This window comes from Artemia sp. Qi Xiang Cuo, chromosome 3 (genome assembly GCF_049724085.1).
Source record: "Artemia sp. Qi Xiang Cuo chromosome 3, ASM4972408v1, whole genome shotgun sequence".
NCBI classification, from domain to species: domain Eukaryota; kingdom Metazoa; phylum Arthropoda; class Branchiopoda; order Anostraca; family Artemiidae; genus Artemia; species Artemia sp. Qi Xiang Cuo.
The window spans coordinates 53,801,286-53,824,782 of NC_142796.1; the positions used below are offsets into that span (position 1 = coordinate 53,801,286).

Below are 23,497 nucleotides of genomic sequence, written 5' to 3' on the forward strand. Positions count from 1 at the left end.
AGTATGTGTAGTATTCATGAGGTACAACTTTCGTTCAATTCTTGGAATCTCTCAATTGAGTCAAATTACTTTATAGACATGAATTTAGGTGGTAATTTTAATAAGCAGTAAATATCATAATTGTAAAGATCATTGTAATTTTTACGTATATTGTGATTGTACTAAGCAATAAAGTAAATAAAATAAAAAGGATGAAGTAAACTTAAAGTAAAAACTAGTAAGAGTGAAGTAAGAAAACAACAACTAAAGCTTGATGACACTTATGCTGACCAACTTGATACCGTCAATACCTAATGAAATAATTGATTAGACTCAAACTATTTTTACTGTGAGGGAATCATGCGGCTACTGTGTTTATTTTATATCTATAGTTTTGTATCACAAAAAGGGCTTAGAAACGAGTATATATTTCAAATGTCGTATCCAGGGAGGAAAGGGGAAAGGGTTTTTTTATCAGTTTCTCCTGTGCGAGGGGGCATTTATCTTATAACATTTTCTCTGTAAAAGATGTCTTTCCACAAGATTAGTTCTTTGGGTTAATCTCTAGAAGAGTTCCTCCTGTTTGCTGGTACGCTTATTAGAATTTTTTTTTGACTGGTCCAGTTTGTAATTTAAAATTCTTAAATTTCAGCCAGTATCAATGGACAATATTTTTCGCACCGTGATGGGTCTCCACAAATTGGTCTAATCCAAGATCACGTCGTTGCTGCACTTAACCTAACAATGCGGAATACATTTCTCACCGAGGACGCAACCCAAGGTCTTCTTGCTTTTGAGGCCGTGAAAATTCGTTCCTTTGAAATGCCAGTTCCCGCTATTTTAAAGGCACCAAAGCTAAAAACACCTTTATATACTGGGAAACAGCTGATTTCGGCCCTAGTAAAGAATTGCTTGCGAGACAACGCTGAGCGTAATGAAGAACAAGTTGAATATTTTAACATGATTTCGAAAGCTAAAGTGGATGCTCTGGTAAGTCCTAAATATGCTGAAAACTGAAGAATATAGTAAACTGAAGAGAGACCTTACTCAGGTTTTTCTCTGAAAAAAGTGACAAAGGACAGCGAAGGACCATCTAATCCGGTTAATCTGGTCTTATTTGGTATAATAATCTTACTATGACTGTTTAATTATACTTTTATTTAATTTTTATACTCCTTTAAAAATTAGAAGCCCTGAAATTACAACAAGTGCGTAAAAACACTATTGGAATTGGATTTAAGCATAAAGAAGTTTCACCTCTCTTGTGCTGGATATTTCTGCAGCCACAATTAGCCAAAAAGGGATAAAACGCTGGGGAACGATGAAAAACGAGGTAAATCACAGCCAGAGAAGAAAGAGAAAAATGCAAATATTTCGATCGAAATCTCCGCTCAGCTGTTCTCAGTGCAGGAAAAATGAAAAATAATGTAGAAAAAAGTCCACAGGACATTATGAAAAGAAAAACCTTAAAAATACAATAGAAGAGGCCATATCTGCGTCCGTAAGGACGGAGGTTCGATTCATAGTGTAGCTGATTATTTGGTTTGAAACGGGGAGCAATGGTTTGACTCAATCAGAATCGACCCAGGTTCAAATGGGTACCCGGAGAAATCTTGGGGCGGGGGGAAAACACGACAAAAGTTGAATGTGCTGCCCCCAACCACGCATTGCTCTCCCGGCCGAAGGTTGAGAATCGGGAGACTGGTACCTGCGCTACGCAGACCGTTGCCTGTATACGATTTTTTTTCATATATATATATATATATATATATATATATATATATATATATATATATATATATATATAAAAAATAGCGACGAAGACCACACTGCCTTTCCACTGTCTTACAAAAAGATTTCCCCTTTTATTCTTCGTATCTTTTGTTGTTTTGTTATGGAAAGGCAGTGTGGTCTTCGTCGCTATTTTCGTCTTGCTTATGGGGAGCAATTGACCAATGATATCTTTTATTTTATTAATTTAGGCAAAAAATATGCTAATATCATTAACCAGCTAAAATTCTTAGAATCTTGCAAAATTGAAAATCTTATGCCCAAGTCTTTAAGATTCAGATTACACTTAAAGACCCGGAAAGAAGAGCAATTTGCTCGCACACTACAATTTAAAACATTAACACACATCATTAAAGACAAAAAACAAAAGAGATATATTATGTCCTCTGAAAGGAAATCCTTAGAAAAATTTTTATTTGAAAATTTGTCCTCTGTTGATTTTAGCCAGGTTGCTAGGTTGGAAAGAAATTTGTTTAGCCATGATTTCCGCTTATCAAGGGACCGACTCATTAAGAAATTGGAAAACCTCAGATATGAATTTTCGAGGAATAGCCCTACTAACACTCCATGCTTCACTCCTGGACTGGCTGTTGTTAATCTATCCTCTAGAACGCTTGAACCAAAGGAAATTCAAATTTTCAAAAAAGTTCCAAAATTCTCTTTTCTTCCAAGACATGTCCCTGTGGCAAATATAATTTCTTCTCTAGAATCCTCGGTACACAAATTTTATACATCTATACCCAACCCAGATGAAGTTAGGGCTAGTCTTATAGATACCCTTTACAATAATCAAAAAAAGATTAATTTTCCCGTCAATAAAAAACCAAATAATTTGTATGACCTAAAAATACTATCTAATCTCCGTAAAGATTCATCCATTATTATAACTAAAGCAGATAAAAGCAATTCTCTGATTGTCATGGATACGACAGATTATGATACAAAAATTTATTCTCATTTGAATGACGAGACAACATATAGAACTACAACCCAGGATCATACTGATCAATTTACAAACAAAATTATAAATGAATTAAAAAGTTTAAAACAAAATGGTAAAATTACTCCGCAGCTATACAATAAATTTTTCCCCCGTGGTAGCTTTTGCCCAAAGTTTTATGGTCTACCAAAATTACATAAGCAAGGCATTCCTTTAAGGCCCATAGTAGCTTGTACGAAAGCCCCCACATCCAATATTGGGAAATGGTTATGTACAGCCTTTAAACCTTTGCTTTACTCTCAAAAATCATATATATGTAATTCGGTATATTTAGTTGAAAAACTCAAAAACGTAAATATCTCAGAAAATACAATTATAAGTAGCTTTGACATTGTTTCAATGTATACAAATATTGATGTCGCAGTATCTGAACAGTTATTAGAAAATAAAATCAAAGAAAATTATCACTTAATAGAAGCTTCAGCAGCAGGAATAGATTGTGATGTCTTAATGACCTTGGTTAAACTCTGTAACAAATACTCAATGTATTTCCAATTCCGCAATTCTTTTTACCAGCAAATTAAGGGCTTAGCGATGTGCGCTCCCCTCTCCGGGTTACTGGTGAATATTTATGTGGAACATATTGAAAAGTGGGCATTAGATTCGTATTTTTTGAAACATATCTTTTGGGGACACTACATGGATGACGTAATTTCACTCTGGAACTATGGGGAAAATGAGCTTACGGGCTTTTTAGATCACCTTAATACATATGATAGAAATTTGCAGTTTACCTTAGACATTGAAATCGGAAATAAAATCCCATTTCTAGATGTGTAAGTTATTCGTAGCTTCGAAAAACTCAATTTTACTTTTTTATAGAAAACGAACACAAAATAATAGATATTTGCATTTTACATCAAACCACCCCCTCAAGTTAAAAGAGCAGTCGTAATATCCCTCGTCGATCGCGCCCTAAATATTTGTTCTGATTCCCACATCACAGCAGAATTAAACTTTATCAAGGACATACTTTTTGGAAATGGGTATCCTATGTTATTTATTAATAATGTAATTAACTGTAGACTGAAAAGACATTCCCGTAAAATTAATGATAGTTTACCAAGTGAGATGTCTGACAAGCCCTTAAATATAATTTACCTCCCCTATATCCCAAAAATCACTACAAATCTTAAAAAAGTTTGCACGAAAAATAATCTGCATGTAGTATTCACAAATAATTTTAGAATCATAAATTTTCTAAATTCTGGTAAAGATAAAACCCCAGTTACTCGCCAAAGAGGGGTCTATCAAATACCATGCGATTGTGGCAAATATTATATAGGTAGAACACACCAGAATTTAGAAAAGCGCATACAACAGCATAAAGATGATATTGTCAAAGCTTTAAATTCTAATATTTCCACTGTTTCATCTGATTCTGCATTAGGCAGCCATATTTTTGAAAATCCTAGCCACAATATACTTTTTGATGAATCCTCCCTTATTAACAAAGAATTAGACATAAAGCATGTAATCCGAAAATCAATTTAAATCAAACTTAAGATTAATAATAATATCTCCTGAAGTCGGGACTTGGGGGAATATACGGTAAATGCTCTATACACAAATTTGATAAAAAATGATCTTACGAAATATATAAAAAAAACGATAGACATTAACACAGAACCAGTTACAAAAAGACCTTTGAGGTTAGCTGCCAAAAAGGCTGGATTAGCAATAAGAACATGTTTTTAATTTATTTTCTTTCATTTCATTGAATCGTCTTGTTTTACCTTACTTTTTATCAGTCCTGGTTGAACTTCGCTGAAGTAATGATGCTAGGATTGTTTTGAAAGAAAAATTTCCACTTTTTTGGTTTTATTGGTCGCATGTTGTTGTGAGTCTTTTTTCTTTTATATATTTTTGTCTTGCTGAGGACGGCCCTTGGACATAGGGCCGAAATATTCATTCAAATTATCTCCACTGTCTTACAAAAGATTTCCTTTTTGTTCTTCGTACTTTTGTTGTTTGTGATGGAAAGGCAGTGTGGTCTTCGTCGCTATTTTCGTCTTGCTTATGGGGAGCAATTGACCAATGATATCTTTTACTTTATTAATTTAGGCAAAAAACATGCTAATCTCATTAACCATCAAAAATTCTTAGAATCTTGTAAAATTGAAAATCTTATGACCAAGTCTTTAAGATTCAGATTACACTTAAATACCCGGACAGAAGAGCAATTTGCTCGCACACTACAATTTAAAACATTAACACACATCATTATAGACAAAAAACAAAAGAGATATATTATTTCCTCTGAAAGGAAATCCTTAGAAAAATTTTTATTTGAAAATTTGTCCTCTGTTGATTTTAGCCAGGTTGCTAGGTTGGAAAGAAATTTGTTTAGCCATGATTTCCGCTTATCAAGGGACCGACTCATTAAGAAATTGGAAAACCTCAGATATAAATTTTCGACGGATACCCCTACTAACACTCCATGTTTCACTCCTGCACTGGCTGTTGTTAATCTATCCTCTAGAACGCTTGAACCAAAGGAAATTCAAATTTTCAAAAAAGTTCCAAAATTCTCTTTTCTTCCAAGACATGTCCCTGTGTCAGATTTAATTTCTTCTCTAGAATCCTCGGTACACAAATTTTATACATCTAGACCCAACCCAGATGAAGTTAGGGCTAGTCTTATAGATACCCTTTACAATAATCAAAAAAAGATTAATTTTCCCGCCAATAAAAAACCAAATAATTTGTATGACCCAAAAATACTATCTCATTTCCGTAAAGATTCATCCATTATTATAACTAAAGCAGATAAAAGCAATTCTCTGATTGTCATGGATACGACAGATTATGATACAAAAATTTATTCTCATTTGAATGACGAGACAACATATAGAACTACAACCCACGATCATACTGATCAGTTTACAAACAAAATTATAAATGAATTAAAAAGTTTAAAACAAAATGGTAAAATTACTCCGCAGCTATACAATAAATTTTTCCCCCCTGGTAGCTTTTGCCCAAAGTTTTATAAGCAAGGTCTACCAAAATTACATAAGCAAGGCATTCCTTTAAGGCCCATAGTAGTTTGTACGAAAGCCCCCACATACAATCTTGGGACATGGTTATGTACAGCCTTTAAACCTTTGCTTTACTCCCAAAAATCATATATATGTAATTTGGTAGATTTAGTTTAAAAACTCAAAAACGTAAATATCTCAGAAAATACAATTATAAGTAGCTTTGACATTTTTTCAATGTATACAAATATTGATTTCACAGTATCTGAACATTTATTAGAAAATAAAATCAAAGAAAATTGTCACTTAATAGACTCGTCAGCAGAATGACGAGATTTTGATGTCTTAATGTAATGGTTTAAACTTTGTAAAAAACAATCAATGTAGGTAGAATACCTTAAGTAATTTTAAAAGAAACTTAATTGTTTATCGAGGGGCGCGCAATTCTATTGTTTATTGTAGACTATAAATTTGGACCATATTGAAAATTGGGCATTATATTCGTATTTTTTTAGACAGATTTTTTGGGGACGGTACATGGATGACGTAATTTCACCCTGGAACTATGGGGAAAGTGAGATTAAGGGTTTTTTAGATCACCTTAATACATATGATAAAAATTTACAGTTTACCTTAGAAATTGAAATAGAAAATAAAATCCCATTCCTAGATGTGTTAGTTATTCGTAGCTTTGATAAACTCAATTTTACTATTTATAGAAAACCAACACAAAATAATAGATATTTGCATTTTACATCAAACCACCCCCCTCAAGTTAAAAGAGCAGTCGTAATATCCCTCGTCGATCGCGCCCTAAATATTTGTTCTGATTCCCACATCACAGCAGAATTAAACTTTATCAAGGACATACTTTTTGGAAATGGGTATCCTATGTTATTTATTAATAATGTAATTAACTGTAGACTGAAAAGACATTCCCGTAAAATTAATGATAGTTTACCAAGTGAGATGTCTGACAAGCCCTTAAATATAATTTACCTCCCCTATATCCCAAAAATCACTACAAAACTTAAAAAAGTTTGAACGAAAAATAATCTGCATGTAGTATTCACAAATAATTTTAGAATCATAAATTTTCTAAATTCTGGTAAAGATAAAACCCCAGTTACTCGCCAAAGAGGGGTCTATCAAATACCATGCGATTGTGGCAAATATTATATAGGTAGAACACACCAGAATTTAGAAAAGCGCATACAACAGCATAAAGATGATATTGTCAAAGCTCTAAATTCTAATATTTCCACCGTTTCATCTGATTCTGCATTAGGCAGCCATATTTTTGAAAATCCTAGCCACAATATACTTTTTGAGGAATCCGCCTTTATTAGCAATGACCTAAGCATAAAGCAGGTAGTCCGAGAATCAATTGAAATCAGACTTAAGATTAATAATAATATTTCCTTAAATAGGGACTTGGGGGAATATACACTAAATGCTCTATACACAAATTTAATTAAAAACGATCTTACAAAATATTTTAAAAAACCGATAGACATTAACACAGAACCGGTTACAAAAAGACCTTTGAGGTTAGCTGCCAAAAAGGCTGGATTAGCAATAAGAACATGTTTTTAATTTATTTTCTTTCATTTCATTGAATCGTCTTGTTTTACATTACTTTTTATCAGTCCTGGTTGAACTTTGCTGGAGTAAGGATGCCAGGACTGTTTTGAAAAAAATCTGCACTTTTTGGTTTTATTGGTCACATGTTGTTGTGAGTGTTTCTTCTTTTATATATTTTTGTTTTGCTGAGGACGGCTCTTGGACATAGGGCCGAAATATTCATTCAAATTATCTCCACTGTCTTACAAAAAGATTTCCCTTTTGTTCTTCGTACTTTGGTTGTTTGTATATATATATACATATATATATATATATATATATATATATATATATATATATATATATATATATATATATATATATATATATATATATATATATATATATATATATATATATATATATATATATATATATATATATATATATATATATATATATATATATATATATATATATATATATATATATATATATATATATATATATATATATATATATATATATATATATATATATATATATATATATATATATATATATATATATATATATATATATATATATATATATATATATCCTATAGAAGCTTTTTCTTTTTCTCAAAAGGAGAAGCTAAACCACCTTCGGACGTTATAGAGAATTCTGGCTTATACAGGTACGTACACAATAATTTCATGAGAGTCAATAATAACAAAAAAAAAACTTTTAATACAACAATTTGAATAAAAAGTGTGAAAAAAATCAGTAAATTTCGAGATGTTGTTGGGATCAAGACCCCTAGGTCCTTTTGGGTACGTCTCTGCTCATATATATATATATATATATATATATATATATATATATATATATATATATATATATATATATATATATATATATATATATATATATATATATATATATATATATATATATATATATATATATATATATATATATATATATATATATATATATATATATATATATATATATAATCTCAAGCAACAGTGAAAATGCATTTAACTAATGTTAGGATTTTGTGTCATAATCCTAGATGGCAAATGTTTTTTTTTTTTAATCTGCACTTTTTTAAAGACAACACTGGTGTTTTTTCTCTTTTTTTTTGGTGGCTGTGATTTATTTCGTTTTTCTTCGCTGACCAAGGTTTTGCCGTTTTTTCATGCATAGCAAGAGCAGTGTCAGACATTATTCTAAAAAGTAAGCAGTAAAAACTATCTAGCGCTTTCTTGCAAAATCATAAAATTAATTATAAAACCTAACTGAAAAACATTGGCTGTATTTTACCTTTATCTCTTTTTCTACTTTTGCTTTATAATTTAACCCATTATAAATGTGCCTCATTTATTAAAAGAACATAATAGTCGTATTTGATTTATGCACAATTTTTTATTAGACTACCTCATTCTCTGCCGACTAACCTAGCCTTCGGTATTTTACACAAAAGTTATGGAGTGAAAATTAATTTTGCGACAATTCTAAAGCTGTAACTTGCACCAAACCATAACCATTATCAATCAATCAATCATTTGATTCGTACTAAAGCATACAAATGTGAAACGGTTATTAGTTAAATACATAAGCGCTAATTTCCATAAGGTTTGTGTATTTTATGATAAAAGCACTGAGATTGGCACACATATGTAGAAAAATACGGAGAATCTGACAGGTGACAGAACCACTTTTTCTGAGCTTGTTTTTTCGCGTTTTTCCACGCTGAAAATCGTGTATTTTTGAAGTTGAAGGATTTGGACGTGTGAAGGGTCGTTTCTGGTTGATTCAGGTCTGCTGATTCTGAACATTTGCCCACTTTTGAAATCAGATGAGTAGTTTCCGAGTTATCGTCATTGTCATCATCATGGGTCATACTGTTTTCTGTATACTGAGCTAGTAGATGCGCTTAGGGTATCTTTCATGGATAAGTCGAATATGCTGAGTCTGAAAACATGCTTACTTTCAATATCAAACCATCCGTTACTGCGTTATCATCACTCGTCATCGCCGGGTGTAAACTGTCTTTCATACTTCTACATTACAAACTCTGGTTCACCTTAATATGCAAGTGACGACTTTGGTCTGAATGAATGGACCATTTGTGGGTTTAAAAATGCGATTCAAAATACCTCACATCGCTAGCAGATTTAGCAAAGAAAAAAAGAAAATCCACGTGGCACGTAATTCTCAAAAAAAAAGCATATGAGAAGAGAACAAGTGACGTACAATTTGCCTTTAATAAGTGCTGTTTTCTTTTATAAATATCTTCATACCATGACAAACAATGTTCAGAAGACTATATTTTTGCCGCTCTTGTGATTTCTTGATGTTGTTTAAAGTCTCATCACGTGACTAATAGTCTTTTCTCCTTAAGTATAAAAGCGATATGAGGTATTTGAGTCGCGCACAGACAAATTTCTTGAAAATTTGCGCACAGACAAAATGTCTCATGATATTTCCGCTTTGAAAGAAGCAGTTTTAAAAATGGATAAACACAGAGGAACTTTGTCTTATGGCGTGAAAATCACAGACCGAATCCCCGTTCCTCGAATGAACTAGCGTGACCTTTTTGAAATCAACTTAGAACAAGAGTTGACTCTTCCATTTTTTGGCGACTATGGTAGTCTAGGAATTGCAGGACATCTTTGTTGTGGCCACTCTTGGAGACACAGTTTTTTCAACTCACAATATCGCTTTTCACGTAGGCCTCGCACTTACCAACTACGAAGAAGGTGACGCTCGTGTGCTGCTCCATGCCTTCCATCAGGCCCAATGTGACAATAACTTCATAGTCATCAGAACTGTGGATTCTGATGTAGTTTCGATCGCAGCAGCTTTGTTCCAACAGCTTCAGATAAATAACCTGTTTGTGATCTATGGGCAAGGAGCAAAGACGAAAACACTGTGCATTCAATGATATTACTTATCGTCTAGGACTTAGCAGGTCTAGCAGCCTTCTCTTTTGTATGCCTTTTCTGGATATGATACGACTTCTTCTTTTGCTTTTCACGGAAAGCATGGTGTTTGGAAGACATGGAAAGCCGTGGAATCCATTCTTCCGACTTTCGTTACGCTGATTACATCAGGAGCCCCGCTCCTAGATTCTCACTTTACAGATATCCAGCGATTCGCCATCATTCTTTACAAAAGATCAAGCGGCTTGCCGGAAGTGAACAGTCTGTGGAAGGAGCTTTTCACACGAAAAACAGTCGGAATGGAAAGACTGCCCCCAACAGCGGCTTCTCTTGAGCAGCATACCAAACGTGCTTACTTGCAGGCCCAGATATGGGCATCATCGTATTGTTTGAAAATTTCCCCACTGGATCCAGCTTTTTACGGCTGGGTGAAGCATGACGGAAGCTGGCGGCCTTTCTGGACTAATCTTCCTGAGGCAGCGACACAGTTTGCAAAGAACTGCTCAAACGTGGATGTAAAACAAAGTGTAAAAACAGGTCCAAATGTGCAAAAGCTTCCATTAACTGCACAGATCTCTTTTCGTGCAAAGGTTGTGATAATTAGTACAATCAGTAGTGCACTATTTGTAGCTTTAATTGTCAGAAGCCAATTTCAAGCTATATCCTGTCCGTGAGAACCTTATTTTCTTTTTTAGTAATCTTTATGATAAAACAAGTCGAAATCGGCTATTCCATTCCAATGATCCATGTGATTGTTTAACTATTTTGAAAACCCTGAAGTAGTTTAGTTTTCTACATTTTATCATCATAATAGTATGCTTCTTACGTCCGAAGTTCCTTCAGTCAAGCTGTTTGAGTTGAATATTTTTTTTTTTTTTTTTTTTTTTTTTTACTGAAAGCTTATTGAGGAGATCTTACCAGTCAAAAACGTATGATCTCCTTCAGAATGTTATAGAGAAGGCATGAGTTCCTGTAAAGTATGGCATAGAAACCGTAGTTATGAAACTGGCATATCCTGAACCAAAAATCCGATTGCAAAAATAACCGCATTTTTGGAATTCAGAGACTCGAATTAGTCAGAAAAGAGATCTTAAACTCGGTCATCGTTCATTCTCAAAATTCACTTTTTTTTTATTCGCGCAGAAAAACGCAAAGTAGTGCAGAGTCACGGAGACAAATTTGAATTTGCGACCTAGTCGATTCTTCACATTTTCCGTAACATGTTCACCAGTTTCTATGCGATTACGATGAAAAATACAAAGTCAGAAGCGAAATTTACTCAGAAATTCGTAGACTGTAGTGATGAAAACGATGATAAACCAGTAACGAGGAGTCGAACGAAAAAATTAAGCAAATTTTTGGGATCAGGAGAGACAAATTAGTGAGAAAGGACCCTCTAATCGGAAAAATTTTCCACTCTGAAAGTCAGCTATTTTTTCCCGCGCGGAAAAACGCTAAATGGTGCGATAATCGCGTTGGAAAATGTGGTTGTGATACCAGTCAGATTCTCCATTTCTTTTCTGCACATGTCTGCCAAATTTCATGGTTTTACTATAAAATGCGAAAACCTGACGCTTATGTACCTAACTATTCAACTATTCAAGAAGCTTAGCTTGTTGTGGGCCCTTAAATCACATTTTACATACAAAATAAAATAAAGAAGAATATATACTAGAATACAAAAAAAGGGGGAGAAATTTTACTGGCCTAAAACTACGGAAAGACCCACTGAAACTACTTTCAACATTAGACTGCCTAGTGGCCCAGTATCAGGAGTGGATAGAACTACTGGCAATGGGATACGACATCAGGCTACTATCCTTCGACATTGCGAAAACTTTTGACAGAGTATGGCACCGTGGCCTGCTAAAAGAAACTCTAGATGTATGGTGGTTGTGTATACCTGTTAAAACACATTGAGTACTTTATTTACAATAGGTCTCAGCGTGTTGTTCTTGATGGGTTTATTTCTTGTGAATGTCCAGTGAAAGCATGAGTGACCCAAGGCACTGTCTTGGGACCTACGCTTTTTTTTATCTACATAAACGACATGGGAGACAACCTCGCAAACCCTCTGAATCACTTTGCCGACGATACCACGACACACTCAACCGTCCCTAAACACGAAGACCCAACACAAGCGTCCCTTTCCCTACAGATGGATCTTTTGAAAATTGAAAAGTGGTCTGATGCATGGTGGTCTTTGCATGGTGATGCAAAAGTGGTCTGGAACTTCAATGCATCGAAAACAAAGGAGCTTCTAATTACCCGATCAACGGTGCCACGTGGACACCCCAGTTTCATCTTCAAAAATGAAGCTATAAAGAGAGTCGACGAGCTTCGTCTACTGGGGATTCGTTTCTCCACCGATCTCTCTTGGAACAACCACCTTGATCGGGTGAGAACCTCCTGCGCAAGAAAGCTGGGAGTTACTATTCGTTGCAAAAAACCTTCTTCCATCAAGCTCAATCATTCCACTCTATAAGTCTTGCATCTGACACATAGCGGAATATGAATGCCCACTATTTGCTGGCGCTCCGAAAACGCTGTTGGCACCATTTTAGAGGACCTGGAATATGGCAAATAGGGTAGGCTGCGCCTCTACACAAGAATTGCTCCAGCCTCTAAATGAAAGGTTTGATGTAGTGTTGATGGGTGTTTTCTACAAGTACATGAATTCGCCTCCCACAAACGAGCTCTCTCAAATTGTGCCCCCCTTTGTCCAGCCGACAAGGCAGACACGAAGGCACAGAGCTCGATCCAATTATCTAAAGGAGGATACGCCGAAACCGAGTACTTGAGGAACAGCTTCATCCGGCGTTGTACTTCTATCTGGAACGATCTTCCTGGGGATATTATCCCTGCAAATCCCTCTGTTGACACCTTCAAAAGAAGGTTCAATAGACATTTAAAACCTCGAGGCCATTGAAAGAGGTAAATGAATAGCGGCATATCAGATACTTTAAAGTACCTGGCGCCGTGAATATTGGAATAAAAAAAAACAAAAAAAAACTGAGAAATGGCCTTCACAGAGACGGCCTTCCATTGTAGAATAGATTAATAAACAGGAGACCTCTGAGCTGCTGTTGATGATCGTTTAGGTAAAATAAATCTATGGAAAGAGCTACCTAAAGTAGAAGAATACATAGAAAAGCATAATTTGCTAAAAAGTATAGCATGGGGGGGGGGGAGAGAAATGAGTTAAACCGGTGCAAAGTTGAAGACCGGTGTAGGATGAGGGAACAGGTGTGAGTTATATGGGGTCAAAAAAAAATTACATGCAAAAATTCACGAAAAGATCCTCAAAATGGCGATTTATATGACATGTAGGCTAAGTTGTAAATATTTCACATTTCAAGGGGGCCCAGGCTTGAAGCCCCTCCCTCCTCCAACTGATGTGTCAGATTTGAGTGACTTAGTCCTCTTGGTGACTTTTGTGGTGACTTGATGATTTTTTTCGTCATTTAGTCTCTGCAGGTTCTATTTGGCATTTACATTGAGAAACGAGCCATTTTTGGTCATTACATCTAGGTAATGAAAGAAAGTAAAGTAATTACTCATTTCTTCGTGACCTTCAAACACTTCCCTCTGTGTACCTGGCCACTCCCCCTCTGAAATTCAACTATTCGTGATACCGGTAAAATAATATTATTTTCCTTATACAAAGGACTTCACTGAGGAGGGGGGGGGCAGATTTATCAAACCACCTCCCTCGAAAACAGGCAAATTTTATGTAAATGTACGTAAATTTGTTTAAATCTAGAAGTTACAGAGGCGAGCGTGGATCCAAAGCTCCGAATATCAGAACAAAATTTTCTTTTCGACTCAAGTTTTTATCTTCATTTTTTGCATGCAGAGGAGGTCATTGGGCCAATTAAATGAAAATATGTACAGATTTGTAGAAATTTTAATATTACTGAGAGAAGGAGGTTTGGATCTCAAGTCTTCCCTCCCCTGTTGCTGGACCTAAATCCATTGACTTAATTCTCTTCGGTGCTTGAAATTTTATCTTCAATTTTTTCTGCAGCTTTTATTTGACGGCGACAAAGAGAAATTGGCTATTTCTGATCAAATACATCCAGGTGATCATAAAATGAGAGATAATGAAGTGATTATTCGTGAAGGGGAACTCTGTATTGGAGTCATTGACAAAAATCAAATTGGTACAGAAAAATTTGGATTGATTCATACACTTTTTTGGGTAAGTTTTGTAATTTGCTTATGATTCGTCTTTTTTTTTTTTTTTTACTTCACGTGCTAAGACCCAGTTGTACGCCAGTAAGTGGCGGTTCTGTCCTATCTTGCATCCAGGGTAAAATATTGATCAGCGCCCCCCCCCCCCCTGTCTTCCAAAAATTTTCATTGGTTGACAAAATTTTATTTGTTAACAAAATTTGAATACGAAAAATCACAAAAAATTATATAAATTAATTGAATTCGGTCTACAAGAAATGGTGATGAAGATATGGAGAAAAAAGAAAACTTCGGATTTAATTTGATTATAATTCCTGCTAACTGCGCCCTCTACTTTACGCACTATTTTTTTATTCATACACTTTTTTGGGTAAGTTTTGTAATTTGCTTATGTTTCGTTCCTTTTTTTTTTACTTCACGTGCTAAGGACCCAGGTGTACGCCAGTCAGTGACGGTTCTGGGCTCTCTTGCGCCCAGGGTAAAACATTGATTAGCGTGCCCCCCTCCTGTTTTCCAAAAATCCTTATTGATTTACACAAATTTATTTATTAACAAGTTTGAATACGAAATTTCACAAAAAAAAACATTAAAAATTTTCAAATTCGGTCTACATACTTTTATTTTTGAGGAATGGCGGGGAAGGTATGGAAAAAAAGAAGAAAACTTCGGATTTAATTTGCTTATACTTACTGCTAACTGCGCTCTCTACTTTATTTCAATAAATGTAAAATTTCAAAAATGAAAAAATTTGCAGCATTATTTGAATATAAAGCTACAAATTGTTGGTCATAAGTAGCATGCTAAGGGTTCTACAAGAGATATACTGTTCATACGGTTAGTCCAACGGGTACCTTTAACTGTATATAGACGATTGTACTGAAAAATATCAGTATGTTTACCTCAGTCTTTTGAAGTGCGCATGCACGTTTCAAAGATGTATGGTCCTCCAATATCTAATTATAATTTATACTTAAATTTCTTTTTAATTAAATACAAATTAGAAGTTAAATTAATTAGATATAATTAACTTTTCATTTTTAAGACTACCTAAGGTGTGTCTGAATTTTCAAATTACTTAAGATGGAGTGCGTAAAACCCATTCCCGCTTCGAAATTGTTGTTAGAAATGTTGTATCTTCCGTTGTTTCCGCCATGATTTGTAGATACCATTGTAATATGTATGCCTAATTCTAGATTCCAAATGGGAATCAAATTCCTATTCTTGTATTTGCAGGTATCACCTTCATGTATTTGGTGTATATATCTCATCATACATTATTAATTTGTATAGATCCAAGTAATATTTATGTCTAATTCTACATTAGAATAAGTTTCAATTATGTCTAGCTTTGAACTGGAATCAACTTCATTTGGTGTTTTTCTTTACAGTTCTCTACTAACCCACCCCCTATGGCCAATTTCTTAGTAGAATGAGTGATGAAGGATTTTCAGTCAGTGCAATTAAAGTTATAAAATGGTTGCTTGGTCCCCTCTACCCTCCTCCCCCCTCTCCATTAATTTTTTCCAAAAAAGTATCTTATGCTGTACATTGTTTCAAGCATTGTTTCAGATCCAGGGATACAATCTTACTTGTTTTAGGTAACAAGGGGGTCCCATGACTCCCCAATTGCCCTCTGCCCTTCCCTCTACCGTTTTTTGCTATTGTCGTTGTTTTTGCAGGAAAGCAGGCATGCTGCACCTTGTTTGAAGTGGACTTGCTCAAAAATCTTCTAAAAATATTATTGAAGGCATTAAGTTATTTGGCGCTACTCAGCCGTATTTTATTTTATCTATATTCTTCAAATGTTGCGCCATATTGTTTCCGCGCTGGTAGTATTTTTGGGGGATTTGACTCCCCAACAACTCCTCGCAACCCCCATTTTTTTTCTCAGAAAAGTAGGCATGCTTCACCTTGTTTGAAGTGATTTCGTATAAGAATCTTCGATTTATACTATTGAAGGCATGAAGTCCTTTACCGCTCCGACAACCGAACTCAACTTTGTTTTCTTTTTAGTTATATTCTTCGAATGTCGCATGTCGTATTGTTTCCGCACTGGGGCGAGTTTTTGATGGATTTTTGATGAGGCATGGTTTCTCAGTCTCTACATCGGATGTGATGCTGGAACCAGAAACCGGTGCAAAGATGAAGCATGCACTTTCAAAAACTGAAAAGGTAATTTAGATTTTGTATCTGGCGCGTTTATGCCCAGGTGGTCTCCGGGCCTGGCTCTCCAAAGTATTGCTATCTTTACAGTTTCCTGCATAGTTTTATATATTTCTCGCTTACGTATAATTGTCTTTTCTAATGAGATTTTTTAATTTATTTCAAGCTTGATTGTAAATTGTTATTTTAGTAAATTAATTTTGTAGAAAGTAAGCAAACCGTTACAACGACAGTTTACTTCAAAAATTTAAAATAAAAGCTGACAGAAGTTTGCACCCTATTTTTGTCTCAAGAATTTGTTTTTCTTCTATATATTGTTGGTTTTGAGGACTAACGGGAGCTATTCGTTTCGGGTTATTTCATATATTTGCTTTTGCAATTGGCCATGACCCATTAGTTCTTCTCATTTTGTTTTGGACTGGTTAATTCATTATTGTCAGACTGTTCATCATTTTTAAATGGTGACGGAATTCACGTCTTATTCTGATGGTAAATAAAAATTCTTTAAAAATACTTTATCGTTAAAAATGATAATAACGATTAAATTGGTCTGTTAAGTGTTTATTTTCATCGCTGCTGACAATCTAAGTTTGAGTCCTGCCAGCAATTTTTTTCCCTCTTCTTCCAATTCTTCTTCACGTTCATCATAATCATCTCCTTCTCCCCCTAAGCAACAGGAACCAGGCTGCGTTTTTTCCTCTTTCTCTCTTTTCTTTCTAATAGCAGAAATTAGCAGAAATTAACCTGCGTGTTTAGTTCACCGGTCATTATGAAATAAGTTTGTAGGTGCTTCTTCTGTCACTGTAGACAGATCTCGTTTTTAGACTTAAAAAAGTAGAAAAAATATAAAATTCTCTTTCTTCTTGTTTTTCTTAAGAAGAGGATACCATTTACTATGCGCAGGTAATGCGATACCTATTATCTCGAAGAAAAAAAAATAGTATTTGTGAAAGTGTTAAAACACTTTTGGGGCTCCAACCCCTGTTTCTTTTCCTTTCAGATAAATGACCTGTTTTCTTTTTCTTAATTACATTTGCTTATAGTATAATTTCAAAAGACAGGTTAAATTCCGTTACTAGTGGAAACGAGTTAAATTCCGATAGTGGTTTTGCAATAAATAAGCTGTGAACTAAGTTTTATTTTCGTACTTACTGGTTTTGGGAGTCATTGAAAGATAAAGTTAAGAGGTACAATTGGGTTTGAACGGGATGTAGCTGATTGGCTGGGCCAAGTGACGATCCACCCCTACGGATAGTGCTGTAAAGATTATCATTATTTTTTTGTCTGTGTTTTTACCCCATTCGGGGATATATATATTTTGGTGGTACTATTGTGACCTTTTGGAAGAATACAAGTAAGGTATTTTCTACAAACTGTGTACTAATTTCCGTAGCCCAGGCAGGGTAGGAATAGAGCTACGAGGTACCGGCATTATTATATTGACAGGGAGGTTTGTTACCTCCAAGGAGAGAGTTAAGAGATTTTCTAACCGTAACCCAAGGCGGGTACATTTGGCTTGGTGGTACCAAACCCGATATTTGCAGAACCGGTGTGGTAGAAACGGGCATAGCATTATAATTTGGGGCCGGGACTTTCCCCTCCAATAAGTGGTGACACCCGTGTATTGCAAGGCCAGTGGCGTTGTGGCCTACCGGTATAACACTGGTGGCAAAACGCCACGAACATTACTGCCAGCGGCCAAAACACCACGAACATTGGTGGCAGCAAGAACAGGAACTATTAACAGGATTGATAATAAAAGAATTCTGCGTTTTCGAAGAGACTAGTTGAGTTAGCCTACATAGTGATAGTAGCCTTTTGTGGTTACATAGAAAGAGAAAAGAAAGAAATACGGAATCAATTAATAGAATTATGAAGATCTATTTTGGTGTGTTCCTTGTGAGATCATAATTGAAAAATTTACGAATCAATATATCGCGCAACTAATTAGTATTCAAAAATATAAGGCTAAAATTGCTGCGTGTCAAAACAATTTTTTGCGAGAGACCGGAAGTTAAATGGAGAAAAGAATTTACATTTAGACTGAAGAGGTAATTTGAAGTAAACGGAATTTTGAAATTATGTCGGACAGAGATGAGATTAACTCAAGACTGAAAAAGGCGAGTGAATCCCATAGAAAAAGTAGGAAAATAGAAAGAAAGGCTAATATGGAGGCCTTAGAGAGAGAGTTCCGAGAATATAAGAAAAAATGCAGGCTGAGAAAGATGAAATTAGAAAGAATAGAAAAGAGGACGGAAAGGCTAGAGTAGCCTATAAAGAAAGAGACAATACGCGTATAGAACGAACAGATTCAGAAAATAAATTAAGAAGAAATAATGGTAAACGAAATAACAGCAGTCTAAGTAGAAGGAGCAGTATTAAATCGAGGTCCGGTAGGGGATCGCGAAAAAGTACTCAAATAGATGTGATACAACGTATATTAAATGTCATGGAGAAAGTGAGGATAGCCATAGAGAACGAGAGGATAGCTAGAGAGCAGAGAGAAGAGAATATTAGAATAGATAGAGAATGAAAGGAAGAGGTTGATAGAATAGTCAGAGAACGAAAGGAAGAGGCTGATAGAATAGCCAGAGAATGAAAGGAAGAGTCTGATAGAATAGCCAGAGAACGAAAAATAGAGAATGATAAAATAGCTAGAGAGAAAGAAGAAAGATATCACCAAGAGAGAGCCCGCTGGGGAATTCCAGAAAGTGAGATTTTATCACAACTAACTTCTAGGCTGTCAGATAGCCATAATAATTTGTCTAAGAATCAATCGCGAGAAAATGAAAATTACCAAACATTAAAAACTTTTACGAGAAAATATAATACTCCGTTAACTACGGGGGGAGGTGGACCGGCCCATAAAAAAATAGGGAGGCTTTGCCACCCTGTCGGAAAAGAGAAATACTTGATACGCGTGTTCGAAATATTGATAGTCCACAGAAATGGGAGGCAGAAGTAAACAGACAACGTGATATTGAAAATAAGACGCGCAAGAATGATTTTACGGGAAAATTTCCAGAAATTAGAAAACTTGAAAACACTTTTAATGAATATGAGACGCTAACAAGTACAGGCCAAAATGAAGCGCTGATTGTACCAAAGAATAAGGAGACAAAATTTATTGTGCGCGCTTTTCCTCGGAAAGTTCGAGAAATTTTAGTAGAATATGAAAGATCAAATGTCGGAGTTCAATTCCCATTTGATAACGAACTATTTGTTTCGGCGGTAAGAATAAAGAAGACTAAAAGAGAGAAAAGAAATATCAAACGGACCTACAATGAAGTAATGCAGTCAAAGATAGTGGACACTGGAGTCCAAATCAGATATAACGGTGACTGATTATTTTGCGCGAATGACAGAATTGAGAAAAGTAGAGACAAAAAGAGGAATGCAAAGAAGAGACAAAATTTGGAGATTCAGCCTGCAGTGGCGAAAAATAAAAAAATGTTGGACGGGCTGTGCCTTGAAAACATAAATAATAGGGAAAAAAATAAAGTGTTGGATGGGCTGTGCCTTGAAAATATAGACAATAAGGGGGAAAAAGAGCTCAAAGACCCATGGGGAATAAAACAAGATGGTTACAAAATAAAGATGAATGACCTACAACGGGTTGGGGGAAAGTTGGGAGATATGGAATGTCGGATTGGAAAAATTTGGGAAGGAATCTGATATTGGTCTGATCAACTCAAAAGAGGGTTTGTTCCTTTATGAGGGGAGGAATCCCTTGGGGAATATCCCCTGCGGGAAGTCGCGAGAGATAGTCCTTTTCCTAAATGCACAACTGGCGGACAAGTTGGGATCCCTTTACCGAGGTTTTGCCTTTCTGATCTGGAGTCCTTGGGGAATACTCTCTCTCAGTCACTTCATACTTCACCCAAACCCTTGTCCAGTAACCCTATTCATAGCTGTTATTCTTCATGGGAATCGACAATTATTTCCGGCAAATTTTATTCAGTGGGAGATGTATCCAAGTTTCATCTTCAATTAGCTTCAACGCAACAACGCATATTAATTATCCCAGGAGAGGGAACCAAGAAAAAAGGGGATTCGTGGTTCGCTCAAAATTTTACTTCATTCCCTGTACCCTTATCGTTTTCACAGGCCTTTGCATTTCCGGCCTTAAATTATTTGAAATTATGCGAAGGGGCAATTTCCTTTTTGATTGAGATGTGGGGTTGTTTCCATAGATGGAAATTAAGGGGCTAGTGCAGCCAAATCTTTCACGATGGCTGGCATCATCACATGTGCCAGAAACTGATTCTCTGCTTCTATCAAATGTAAATTCGTGAGAGCGAGAAAATTTTTGTTTTGGATTGTGCTGCGCACAATCATTATCTACGAATCTTGAAGACTTCAACTTTCAAAATTTAAGGCGGATACTATACGATGTAGACCATGGTCGTCCTACAGTAGAGACGTGTCGAGGACGACCGATCCAGAGCCAAGCGGTGGAAGTAGTAACACAGACACTGGTGGAAGAGAGAAGACAAATAGATTTTGTAAAGTTGAAGTTAAGTGTTTATGTTTGTAAGGGTGGACCAAGGTAGCGCGTGCGCGGTCATTTATCTTACGGTGGGAGGTGTTGGAGTTCCAACCCCTGTTTCTTTTCCTTTCAGATAAATGACCTGTTTTCGCTTTCTTAATTACATTTGCTTATAGTATAATTTCAAAAGACAGGTTAAATTCCGTTACTAAGCGATAATGGTTTTGCAATAAATAAGCTGTGAACTAAGTTCTATTTTCATACTTCCTGGTTTTGGGTGTCATTGAAAGATAAAGCTAAGAGGTACAATTGGGTTTGAATGGGATGTAGCTGATTGGCTGGGCCAAGTGACGGTCCACCCCTACGGACAGTGCTGTAAAGATTATCAATTTTTTTTTAGTCTGCGTTTTGACCCCATTCGGGGATATATATATTTTCGTGGTACTATTGTGACCTTTTGGAAGAATACAAGTAAGGTATTTTCTACAAACTGTGTACTAGTTTCCGTAACCCAGGCAGGGTAGGAATAGAGCTACGAGGTACCGGCATTGTTATATTGACTGGGAGGTTTGTTACCTTCAAGGAGAGAGTTAAGAGATTTTCTAGCCGTAACCCAAGGCGGGTACATTTGGCTTTAGAAAGTGGCCATTTGATCACTCGATCGCGTTATCAAACCCTGGGACAGGGTATACTGTAAATAGAGTAGTACCAAAGCCGATATTTGCAGAACCGGTGTGGCAGACACGGGCTTATCATTGTAATTTGGGGCCGGGGCTTTCCCCTCTGATAAGTGGTGACACCCGTATATTACCACGCCAGTGGCGTTGTGGCATACCGGTATAACACTGGCGGCAAAACGCCACGAACATTACTGCCAGCGGCTAAGCGCCACGAGCAAATACATTATATGAAACTCTTAAAAAATACTTATTTCCCTCCAGTTTATTTTTCACAATATGAAAAATCAAGGTTGCCCATTCGTTCTGCGAATTAAGGGGATTTGTTGGTCATACGTTTTCAACCTAAAATCTGCGTCATCAACCCATTGTGACTCCAGTGCGCTTTTGTTTGTCATACTTTCTTTTTGGCTACTCAATTTTGCACACTGGGAATTTTCTGAGAAGAATATGGCCAGCACCTCTCCTTAGGTTGGTATTTTTGTGAATAAGAAGAATAATCTTATTCGAGACTTATATGCCCCAAGGAATAAAACAAACTAAAATATTTAGCTGATTACACCAGCTAATTATTCTTTAGTTCGCTCTAGCTTAAGCAACCCCTTAAATGAACATGCATCAAGCTGATCAGATACAAACGTCAGAAACATCAGAAGTCCTTTGACTTTGGCCCTTTTTGCCGACACATACAACTTCAAGAATGGAAATATTTTCGCTTGAACTACTGTGACCTGATAATGACCGTTTGAAGACTGATTATCCGGAGTGATGCCCATATTCTCTTCTCTTTTGGACAACCTGCACAGCTTCCTCATATTATGCGTCGCCAGTTCTCAAATTTGTTATCTGTACTGTCTTTCTCGAGAAGCCAAAATATTGCGATGAATATAAAAAAAATAATAGTCTGATCTTTTTATCTTGATGGTTTGTCGAATAGAACATGAAACAAATAAGCATAAATATTTATGTTACGGTATGTGATTCTAAGAAACTGATACAGCTTTGCGCTTCTGTTGTGGCTCCCTGCTACGATGAGCCGCTATTAGCTGTGAATGAGTTATTATATATGAGGTCTAGCTGTTGCAAATCTGACTGTTGCAGGTCTGACTGTTGCAAATCATGCTAATTTTGTGGCTATTTTTAGTTTGATCTGATTAAACAAAGTTTTTCTCTTCGCAGAAACATATTGCGTGCTTGGGAGAAGAATTGGTTATCCCTGTTGGGAAGAAGAAAACGAATCACAGAAAAATGCGAGAAGAAATTAGACGGATTTATTCTGAAGCTAATCAGAAAAAGGAATTTGAGGTCCTTGAAAAAATCAAAGTAGTGGGTATCAATACTGGGAAAGCTTTGACTGAAGTCATGAAAATGTAAAATTTTTCTTTTTTTCAACTTTATTATAATGTTCGTTTTCAGTGCACAGTTTCCAATCTGGATTATTTTAGTGAGGGGAGGGGATATGGAACATAACATTTAAAAAAATGATTGCCCGGGCTCTTATTTTGATGTATTCAAACTTATTTTACTTCCCCTTCGAAACGCTAGGGGGCCAAATGAGACAGCTTCAATCAAGCAGAGGAGTAATAAAAGAGGTGTAAATCCTTAAATTATGAGGAGGGGCAACTGAGCTTATCTATGTCCTTTTGGAGGGAAATAGAAATATCGGGTTGATGAACGACGGTTTTTACATGATAAAATTCATTCATACTTAATATATTAAGCGGCAG

The 23,497-nt window shown here is 35.6% G+C and overlaps 2 protein-coding genes across 2 annotated transcripts in view; both read left to right on the forward strand.

The window, feature by feature from the left end:
* Positions 1–23,497, forward strand: part of LOC148954274 (DNA-directed RNA polymerase I subunit rpa1-like) — a 128,651-nt gene that overhangs the window by 42,424 nt on the left and 62,730 nt on the right. Inside the window, 4 exon segments of the mRNA XM_089086218.1 lie at positions 632–969; positions 14,275–14,448; positions 16,455–16,613; positions 22,950–23,140. Of these exon segments, the coding sequence (XP_088942344.1) occupies positions 632–969; positions 14,275–14,448; positions 16,455–16,613; positions 22,950–23,140 (862 nt within the window).
* On the forward strand, positions 1,301–10,249 carry LOC148954276 (uncharacterized). Its single transcript, XM_089087240.1, has 3 exons — positions 1,301–1,312; positions 2,285–3,331; positions 9,971–10,249. The coding sequence occupies exons 1-3, from the start codon at positions 1,301–1,303 to the stop codon at positions 10,247–10,249; spliced, it is 1,338 nt and encodes a 445-aa protein (XP_088943366.1).

Excerpts from the sequence above, each read along its gene's own strand:
- LOC148954276 (XM_089087240.1), top strand. Across the intron at positions 3,332-9,970 it reads CTCCCCTCTCCGGGTTACTG|GACATCTTTGTTGTGGCCAC; the intron begins GTGAATATTTAT and ends TAGGAATTGCAG.